Source organism: Urocitellus parryii, chromosome 4, assembly GCF_045843805.1.
Source record: "Urocitellus parryii isolate mUroPar1 chromosome 4, mUroPar1.hap1, whole genome shotgun sequence".
Taxonomy (NCBI): Eukaryota; Metazoa; Chordata; class Mammalia; order Rodentia; family Sciuridae; genus Urocitellus; species Urocitellus parryii.
In genome coordinates, this window is record NC_135534.1 from 125921454 (window position 1) to 125932442 (window position 10989).

The 10989-nt window shown below is 44.5% G+C and overlaps 1 protein-coding gene across 1 annotated transcript; it reads left to right on the plus strand.

Annotated features, from left to right (window-relative positions):
• Nucleotides 1-443: 443 nt before the first annotated feature.
• Gas1 (growth arrest specific 1) lies at nt 444-2593 on the plus strand. Its single transcript, XM_026404466.2, has one exon. It carries the CDS (start codon nt 1170-1172, stop codon nt 2205-2207), a length of 1038 nt encoding a protein of 345 aa, XP_026260251.2. The 5' UTR covers nt 444-1169; the 3' UTR covers nt 2208-2593.
• The last annotated feature ends 8396 nt before the right edge of the window (nt 2594-10989 follow it).

Genomic DNA, 10989 nt, shown 5'->3' on the forward strand with positions numbered 1-10989 from the left:
GTTCTGTGCGCGAGTTAGGGCTCCATATCCGAGCCTCCTTAAGAGTAGGAGGAGCTCCGGGCCTCTGTCAGGCTCCCTAAGCCGTTCCTTTCAAGCCTTGAATGCCTGAATGTGAGCTGCCCACCACCCTCCCCGCCCTCCCCCACTCCGCAACCCCACTCCAGCGGCTCGTAAAAAAAAAAAAAAAAAAAAAAGTTTCAACAACAACAGGCAGGACCAATAGCATCTCGAAAAGCCGGGAAAGGGGGCCGAGCAAAGGGCGAAAGAGAGTGGAGAAAGGAGAAAGCGGGCAGGCTCGGAGCGCGCGGGGCCGGGGCTCCGCGAGCCGGAGGAGCGTTGCTAATGTTTTTGTTTGTTTGCTTTTCCATGCATGCATAATGAGGGGGCACCGCGGCACCACGCGGGGGCTCCCGGCCCACTTTTGTATTTAAAGCCTCACTGCTAAAGAGTCCGCAGCCCGGCTCAGCGGATCCGCTCCCCGGGCTTCTGGTCACCCGAGAAGCCGCCGCCTAAGGAAACCCGGGAGCCGCTCTCCGGCCGCGCAGAGTTTCTTGTTCTCTCCGCGCCTCCTAGAAGGCCCTTCCCGGAGCTCGGCTGAGGCCGGGGTCGCCGCGGGCGGAGGGGGAGGGGACGCAGGGCCGCCGGGCCGCGGGAAGGCGGGCAGCTCACGGACGCCGAGCCAGGAAGCGGCGCGATGCGAGAGCCGGCGGCCAGTCGGTGCTGAGCCCGAGAGGAAGGACCCGCAACGGCCGCAGCGCAAGCAGCCGGCTCAGACGCCGCCGGCCGCACAACTTATCGGCAGGCGCGGAGCAAAATGCACCCGCGGTGCCGCGCGGTCCTGCAACCTCGCCGCGGGCCCGCGGCCCGCAGCCCCCCGGGGCGGCAGTGAGAGACTCCCGCCACCTCTGGGGGCCGAGCGGAGGGCTATCTGGTTGGAGAAGCGGGGCAAGATCTCGGCGGCTGAACATTTCCAGGAAGCCACCGCAGCCGGAGCAAGAGCCCACCTCTGCCACCAGCGGGGCATCAGCCAGCGGCGCGCATGGATTTATGAAGACACTCATGCAAGAAGTGGGCAGGACTTGGGCAAACTTTTCCACCGGCTCCGCGTCCACTGCTCCCCGCGCCTCGTCTCCTTTCCCCTCCTCTCCCGGAGGCCGCCGCTGCCCGCGATGGTGGCCGCGCTGCTGGGCGGCGGCGGCGGGGCCCGCGGGGGAACCGTGCCGGGCGCCTGGCTGTGCCTGATGGCGCTACTGCAGCTGCTGGGCTCGGCGCCGCGGGGCTCGGGACTGGCGCACGGCCGTCGCCTCATCTGCTGGCAGGCGCTGCTGCAGTGCCAGGGGGAGCCGGAGTGCAGCTACGCCTACAACCAATACGCCGAGGCGTGCGCGCCGGTGTTGGCGCAGCGCAGCGGGGGCGACGCGCCGGGGGCCGCAGCAGCCGCCTTCCCGGCCTCGGCCGCCTCTTTCACCTCTCGCTGGCGCTGCCCCAGCCACTGCATCTCGGCCCTAATTCAGCTCAACCACACGCGCCGCGGGCCCGCTCTGGAGGACTGTGATTGCGCGCAGGACGAGAACTGCAAGTCAACCAAGCGCGCCATTGAGCCTTGCCTGCCCCGGACGAGCAGTGGCGGCGCAGGCGGCCCGGGCGCGGGCGGGGTCATGGGCTGTACCGAGGCCCGGCGGCGCTGCGACCGCGACAGCCGCTGTAACCTGGCGCTCAACCGCTATCTGACCTACTGCGGTAAGCTCTTCAACGGGCTGCGCTGCACGGACGAGTGCCGCACCGTCATCGAGGATATGCTGGCCGTGCCCAAGGCGGCATTGCTCAATGACTGCGTGTGCGACGGACTGGAGCGGCCCATTTGTGAGTCGGTCAAGGAAAACATGGCCCGCCTGTGCTTCGGCGCGGAGCTGGGCAATGGCCCCGGTAGCAGCGGCTCGGACGGGGGCCTGGACGATTACTACGACGAGGACTACGACGACGAGCAGCGCCCCGGGGGTGCTGGAGGCGAGCAACCTCTAGACGATGACGACGGAGTCCCGCACCCGCCGCGCCCGGGCGGCGGCGCTGCTGCTGCGGGCGGCCGCGGGGACCTGCCTTACGGACCCGGGCGCAGGAGCGGCAGTGGCGGTGGCCGCTTGGCGCCCCGAGGAGCCTGGACGCCGTTCGCCTCCATCTTGCTGTTGCTGTTCGGACGGTTCATTTAGGCCTCGTGCCCCAGCCGCTGGCTGCTGGAGGACCTACGCCCCGCTCCGGTGCTTGCTTTCCGGCTTGCCCCAGCTCCGGGGCACCAGTGGCCCGGGGACAGAAAGAAGATGATCGAGGATACTTCCCAAAACTTTTTCCAAATCGACTCAGCCTTGCCATTCTTCCACCACGACTTTTGGCATTTCCCCGTCCCCTCTCCGGAGTATGATTTCTTGGACCTTCTCTCTCACACCCCATTTAGGCTCCAGAAACAACCAACTGATCTTTCCTGCAGAAATCTGTTGAGTTCAGGATACCCTGAAGGGAACGGACGTGGAGGATAAAATTGGAGTCTTGTATTTGGAAGAGAGTGTGCTGACCCATGGGGGTTGGGGGTCCCGGGACCTGGCAGTGTCGGGCGGGAGGGCGGGGATTGAAGGAGGAATTATAATTGCAAAGGGGCTATTAGTGTTTTCCCCGTGAGGGGGGAAAACAGTGCCAATATCGACTGTTACTGCTTGTGGCCAGTGTGGACATAGCAATCGTAAGTAAATAATAGAAAAGTCCCACCTACCAATTCGTTCGTTTACTATTGGCATCAGCACCTAGATTTCTCAGTGACATTGGGTTTGGGAGGTGGGTGATCGCCTTAGGGGAAAAATCCTAAATTAGTTTTAGATAACTTTGAGCCCTTGACCTTAATCTCATTGCTACCACTCTGATCTCTTGGCACATTTCTTAGGATTAAGGGTCCAAAAAATGCTGGTCTCTGGTATTAAAGAATGCAACTTTTTATTTTAAAAAGCTCTCCACTGCCATCTATGAAGCGTCTTTACGTGTTTGCTTTCTGTCTTTTTTGTTCTTTTCATCAAGAAATTAATTAATTGTATGTTCAGTGTGCAGAGACCATATATTGCCTCTGCTCCTATCAGGGCATTAAACCCTGGTACATCGTATATAAAGTGTATTAAAACTGGGGTTTGTTACCAGTTGCTGTATTTTGTATATAGAATTTTTATAAATTGTATGCTTCAGAAATAATTTATTTTTAAAAAGAAATTAAAAGTTTTAAATCTTCATCCATGTGACATCTTTCCCCCAGAAATGTATAGAATCCATTTGTCACCACGGATCCAAACCCACAATCCATTTTGAAGTATGCTATATTTAGAACAGTCTTAAAATGTACAGTGTATTTTATAGATTTGAAGTAACATTCTTATTTTCAAGAGAATTTATGGACATTGTAGAAATGTATAAATACATTTCCAATCTGCCTTAAACATTGTATTTTTATAGACATTTTTTAAAGTCCTATGTTTTAATAACTATGGCTTTGTGTACTTTTTGTTATTTGTTTTATTAAAATGTGTGCATCAGTAAAGAGTTTAAACAAATAATATGTTGTAGTTACTTTTCAGAGTTACACTGTGGTTAACCCAATAATAGGTGAGGAGGGGCGTAGAGGGGGGCCCTGGGAATCCATCATCAACTGAAAATACAGTCCGTGACAAGAAATGTAGGCTGTTGTTTCTGCCTTTAATTTAATGAACAATTGGACATCTGTAAATGAGGCTGTTAAAAAGATATGTGGCTGTCCTCCATTGGTTTTTGCATTTGTGAAAAAAGTCACAAAACGTTGTCTCCAGTGTATAATTTGAAAATAACCCAGGCAGCACATTTCCCCCTCCCTGTGTTCCACTGGGATCCTCTTTCCCTCCAGTGCCCCCCTTCCTTAGGCCGCTAACCCCCAGGAGTGTCCTCTGTGGCTACTAGACATTCTCATACAATCAAACATGCCAATAACATCTGTTACCAATAGGTCCTAAGAAGCCTACAAGACTCAAATACTTCAAAGTCATTTTCACACTTTTGGTTAAAAAAAAGAAAAAAGAAAGAAAAAGAAAAGTACAAAATTTTGTTACAAAACATTCAGGCGGACAAAAGTAAACACACTGGGGAGAGGAATAATTACCAGAACTTGTAATATTGTTGTGAGGGGTTGTTTAGCAGTGGGCTGAAGGCTGGGTTTCTGCCAGAGCTACTGATCTACACTCAAACGCCCTTAGATAAATAATTACACTCTTAAGCTGTGTCGAGTGCTGATACACTTGACCTTGTAAATAGAAATGTTTGCAGTAGGAATAAACTCCGGCATTGGAAAATCTTTTAAACATTAACACAAAAGAGAGAGCTCTGTCCTCTGGGGATTTGAGCTTGAACCTCGCCAAGCTAGGCACTTGCAAGGGGGGAAAAAAAAGTTTATTTATCTTCTATTCCGGGTGTTTATTTAAAGCTTTTCATTTTAAACGCGGTGATTGGAAGGCAAGTCAGGAGTTTAAAAGTCACCACAAATAAACTTTGTCTGAGGGGTCGACAGATTAGCAAGATCTGGTGTCTCTTTATTTGATATTAACATGTACTGAGAAAACATAACCAGATTTCTCTGCTGCCTAAAGTAATTAACAAAGCTATGCCCCTTCCAACTTCCTTCTACCAGTTCCCACCCCCAACTTTGGAAGTTTCCTTTGCCTCTAACTCGCTCTTTTCCCAACATTTATGGAAGGATTCCAGACACTTCTTAGTGCACCTAAACCCAAGATTCCAATATGAATAGCATCAGAAAGTCTGAGATAGTTGTAGTATCAGACTTGAGCCTAGGAAAGCCGTGTGTGGTTGGAATCTCCAGTCACCTGAATGGTTGAGTAAACATATTGTTAAAACAAAGCTGAGAGTGTTGTTTCTTTGGGAAGTGAACAAAGAGTATTCCAAGAGACTTGTAAATGAAATCAGCTCTCTTTACAAAACAAGGAGGGGTTAGCAATGCTCTGCAACGCTACTGCATTTGTCCTTAAATATATTTAAATCATCTCCATCTCGTGTTATTTTAACACATTCTTGACTAAAAGTTAAGTCTTTGTCCCAGTAAAAGGCCCAGTTTTCCCCAGTAAGAAGTAAAAGACATTAGCACTAGAAAAGGCCTGATAATTAACTGCTACAATAAACTCACGACTTGATTTTACAGGGTCCTGTCAAAAGCATCTGCCTGGAATAAATCAACACAGCTCACTCTTAGGGAGAGAGGACACGAGGCTTTTTGCTTTCTTTCTTGAAGAAAGTGAATACTGATCTGTGGTCCATTTTAATTTAAACAATTATACACTGGAGTCCAGGAACCCCCCGCCTTCCCTATAGATCTAGTAGCTTCCAGAACAGGCTATTGAGATGTTAGGTCCCTTGGACTGTTAGTTGTGGGACTGTACGTTGCCATCTGCTTCTAGACAGAAAGGGTTTTTACAGATGTTGACATCTGGATATCTCACCCTCTCCAGGGAGCCCTTTGGAATTCTGGACATTTGGTGCTCTCAAATGTCTTATGGAGAATGCCTTGGAAGTACCATTCATGAAAGAGAAGGTATCTTTGGCTTTTCTTGAGAATTCTCAAAAAGTGTCCCTCCAGCCCGGCACCCTGCCATCCATTTTCCACAGAAGTCTTACAGAGTAAGAGGAACTCCTTTTGGATGTCATGTAAACTCTTGTGTCCTCATAGCCTTTCCCATTTCCCCAGTTAGCAGGTTTGAATTCTCAGTGACAGTTTATTTGTCTTTGGAGCCACTTCAGTGACAAATGTTTAAGGGAGTGTGGGACAATGGTAGAGAACAAGGGGGCAGTTCATTGAACTGACAGTGACCATACAGTAAATAGAAGGAGGTTCAGGCTTCACTGCTCACCCGAGCACACAGCAACGCTTTTGTATATAATCACAATGGACATAGCATAAGGTCTCTGTTTATCTTTAACAATATATAGCAAGGTATGCTAGCAATACACATACATGAAGTGGAAAAAAAGTGGCTGTAGAGAAAAAATTTTCCTACTAAGTAGCAGGACATCTCTTTACTTGGGCAGGGCCCAACAAATGTTCACAGGGAAGAAAGCAACTCCTGGCCCCAACTGTCACAAATTTAAGGGGCCACTGGGCTCTTAAATGTTCACATCTGGAGAAAGATCTCCAGTGTGGTTGGCATGAGTGAAGACAGAAGGCCACACCTCTGTGCACCAGAGTCCAGAGAAACCCCAAGGGATTGAGATTTCCTTTCTTTGTCCTGTATCACCTTCACCCCTTCCCAGCAGTGTTAGGTAGTAACAAATAAAAAGAGATGAAAAACATGTCAGCCAAACTTTCAGACATCAAACATCACACTGAAAATCTCTCTACTTTCAAACTTTGGCTTTGCATCATGAACTTATTGAGTTCCTTGTGGAGGCTCTCTATTGTAACTTCATGTATTTCTTTTCAAAGCTGGAAAAAGAAAAGCATATATTCTTTGTTTTTTGACCTCTTACACCAAGGAACATCAGAAACCCTTGTCAATTGACCCGGTTTCTCCCAGCTACTCCAAGCAAGGTTGTTGGGGAGCATCGTGTTACAAATGCTCTGAGGCCAGAATACTTATAGGAGGGCTGAGTTTCCAGTGGGTTTCACTGCCTGTGAGTTAAGTTGGACATTACTGTATTCTGTTTGAGAGACTGCCTTGGAAGACAGTTGAAAAGGTTCACCCTTGACTATCCAATGACATAAGTAATGTGTGATTAGCATAAATACCTTCTAAGGCATCCATTTAATCAATTTCTTAAATAACAGAATGATCTACTACAAAATAGTGGACTGTATACACTATATTTTGGCACAAAGATGGTCATTCTCCCACTAGTAACCAGGGGCTCTAAATAAATGATTTCAACAATGTTTTATTAAAGGACGACAAGAGCCCTCGAGCTGCATTAATCGGGGAGAAGTCGAGTGGCACTTTTGTTATGGAAATGTTAAGCACATAATAGCAAGGCCAAACAATGTGCAGCCACTTCATTCTTTCAGCCAGGCTGACACCTCTTAAAGAGGAACTGCAGGGAAGGATGTGGGAAAGATTTGCTTTCGGAGGAAGCTTTCAGCTAATATTTTGGAGGGTTACCTCCAAACCCTGTGTAACATGCATGTGACTAAATCAAGAGGAGCTGCTGGAACTCAAAAAGTGTTGACAACCCTTATTTTGGAAGTGTGGGCTTCCTAATAAAAACAAATGTCTACATTTTCTGGCATGCCATTTTTTCAAAATAATATTTTGCAGAGTTTGTAATAATTGAGTTCAACTTTAGAGTTCACCAAAGACTCAGTTACCTTCAGTGGGGTTGGTACATACCACAAGTAGCTCTGACATGCTCTCCTGAAGCAAACCAAAGACATTTTAAAGTCTGCAAACAGGTGAATACATACAATGTCATCAAGGACATCTTCAATTTCTAACAACAAATAAAACAGTAGTATCTGTTTCCAGGCTTCATGAACACTCTTGTGTTCTCTGGATATCAATATGCATCCATACAAATGTATTTAAGTTTTATAAGTTCTGTAGGATATTTGAAGTTCTTGGATACCAGATTGGAGTCATAGCTCACAACAAAATTTTATGTATATCTTATCCCTGATCAGCTATTACTGAGCACCAAAATAAGGAACATTTCTATGAAATTTGAGGACTTCCTTATAAATAAATCTTTTCTGACAACAGCACATTTCAACCTTCATTTTTAAGCCATATCACTTCTTACCTGAGAATCCTACTTATTTGGAGCATTTTTCTGTAACAAACATTGAAGCTAGCTTTTTTGATATCTAAAATTGATACCTATAATCCTGAATGGGTTATGGTGGACATACAGAAAAGTCCCATAGGTATTCATGGAGTGGGTACTATGTGTGACAGACAGGAGGTACCATGTGAATGTTTTGTTTCTGGAATGCTTATTTCTGGATCAGATGACAGGATGGGGAGATGACATGCATAGATACTTTTAATATAACAACTGCAAGCATAGGAGAGGATGACTTAGACCAGTGCTGGGTTTAAGAAAAGCTTGTTGGAGAAGATGACACTGAAAACAGAAATTAACTGAGGGAAAGGTAAGGCAGACATTTCCATTGGAGGAACAGCATGCCCAAAGGCCTGGAAGAATGGAATGGCATAGTACAGTATATGCAGGCACATATGTGTGACCACTTGCTATACCACCAAAGTACAATATAGGAAGTAGCAGGAATGGAAATTGAACAAAGAGCTAATATCAAATCATGAAAGCCTTAAAGATCATACATGGACTTTACCCTGAACAATCTAAGACAAGAAACCTCTGGGAGTTCCCACCTGACTGCTCCAGGGGTTCAGCTTTTTGAACAGAGTATATGAAGATTTGAAAGGATGAATATCAGAGATGGGAGAACAGTTGGGAAGGGACTAACCTAGAGACTTATGGGTCAGGAGAAGAAGAAGAAAGATTCAAGACATTGCAATTGTTCAAATATGGGAGTAGAAGAAGGGAAGAGGTCAACATGACTTCTGGTAGTTTCTAGGTCAAACAACTGGTGGATGATGCCACCTTTGGTCCTAGGGGAAGAAATGTTGGAGGTCAAGTGATGTTTGAAGACCTTTAGGATATCCAATTGGTGGTACACCTCAGGAAACCAGCTACAGGTCTGAAGCTCAGGGTAGGAGTAAGACATGAATAGTAGTCATGGCTAAAACTCAGAGTGACTCACACAGAGAGAGAGAAAGAGGGATGGAGGGAGGAATGAAGAAAGGGAAGGAGAGAAAGATGAGTAGAGAAAAGGTGCCCAGAAAAGAATTACAGCAGGAAAGACAGAGGGTCAGAGAGATCTGAAGAGCAGCAGGAGTAAGGAATAACAAAATTTATGGGCAGGAAACCCTAAATACTAAAATGTTTAAGAGACCAAAACTGTGAACAAATCTTAACAAGCAAGATGATTTCACTGAATTACTATAAAAACATAACTATAGATGACTCTATCATAACAATAATAAATAATTGTAATCAATTAACTCTAACAAAATAAAACTCCCAAGATTACATTAAAAATAGTAATGATAACCAATGATAGTTAAGATTAAGTGAATGTTACATAACACATATAATGCTGAGCACATAATATGCATCACATCATTCCATCACAACTCTATGAGTAATAATTATTATTTTTATTAATATTGACATTTTATAATTGAAGGAACTGATATTTAAATAATTTGATCATGGTCATTGTTAGTAGATTGGTGAATATATAATGTAGGTCTGTTTTTATCAAAAAGATTGAGATCTTAACTTTGATATCATATTGATTCTCCAAATGCAGAGTGAATACAGGTTCCAAGAACATTTGAAATATTGGACCAAATTAAAACGATTTTTGTAGAGCCATCTACAATGATGGAAGAATCATTTAACACCAGGGATACAAAGTCATCATGTGATAAGATCTTATGGGATCACTGTCCCACATGCAGTCCATCATTGACGGAAATGTCATTACACAGCATGACTTTTATCTATGAGAGGACGCGTACCTTAATGTTAGCAGTTAATGCCACAGATGGTCATTATTATTCTCTTCCTTACTAATTAAAATATTTTCAAAATTTCATCAACTGAATATATATTATCATACTTTCATAATTTAAAAGTTTTCAAAAAACAATAACATTCTGAACCATCAAGAAGAAATTGAGGACTGGGGCCGTGGCTCAGTGGTAGAGTGCTTGCCTAGCATGTGTGAGGCACTGGGTTCGATTCTCAGCACCACATATCAATAAATAAAATAAAAATCCATCAACAACTAAAAATATATTTAAAAAGAAGAAATTGAGAGATTGAGCACCTGAGGACTCTGCCCTTTCATTACCTATATTTCAGAGAAATATGCCCCCCTGTCGTCCTCTATTTGCTCAGCAGACCTCAAATTCTCACAATGAAGTGATGTTTTTTGAAGAGGAATTTAATGCTAACTGTAAAGTTGTTCAATTTGAAAAAAGAATATGGTATATGAGAACAAATTGTAAAAATGTTAGGGTAAGAAGACTCTCAGTAGATGATTATTCTTCCTTTCATTTACCCATCCATTCAAGTTTTACTGGGCACTTTCTGTGGGCCAAGTGCCACGCTGACGTTGAAAAGATAAAGCATGAGCTAAATTAACAACAAGTGTGGGTCAATGCTAGGCACCTGCTTTCTAGAATCTCACTCTCTTCTCTTTTGTAACCAGACCACCACACCTTTTTCTTTCTCTATTTCTGTTCACTAACAATTTTCTTTCCCTTCTCTAACCATGTTTGTGCCTGATGGACATGTGGTAAAAATACAAGCTTTCATATAGATGATAGTCATTCTGAGTTTTTCAAAATGTGTTTGGCAAGAGGAAAAATAAAATATATTTAAAAATATGTAAAAGAACAGTTGTTTTAGCCTAGTGGAGTTTTGATAGAAAGGTTAATCCAGAAACTCTTATGGCACTTTCAGGGGTTAAAATATAATCTGATTCTTGACAAGTGCTAAAATGAAAATGTACTATTATATTTTGGGAGGAAAATTATCTATAATGACTAAGTTAACCATAACATTTCATATTGCATATTATTTTAAAGTAACCATCAGTATGCTCTAGAAATAAACAGACTCAAATTTCATTTAAATTGCCAAATGCAGTTTTTGCTCAGTCTCCTGATTTTTCTAATTTTGCAAAATGCAATCTATTGAAACCAATAATATTTTAAAACAAAAGCAAAAACTTGCCAGTATTAAGGTTATTGGCAATACATTAGTGATTTTATTATTTTGCCTCTGTTGATTAACAGACCACCCCAAAACTTAATGGCTTCAGTTTTTAATCATATATTTGATCTCAATTCCGTGAATCAGCACTTTGGTGTGGGCTCAGATAGGTAATTTTCCCAC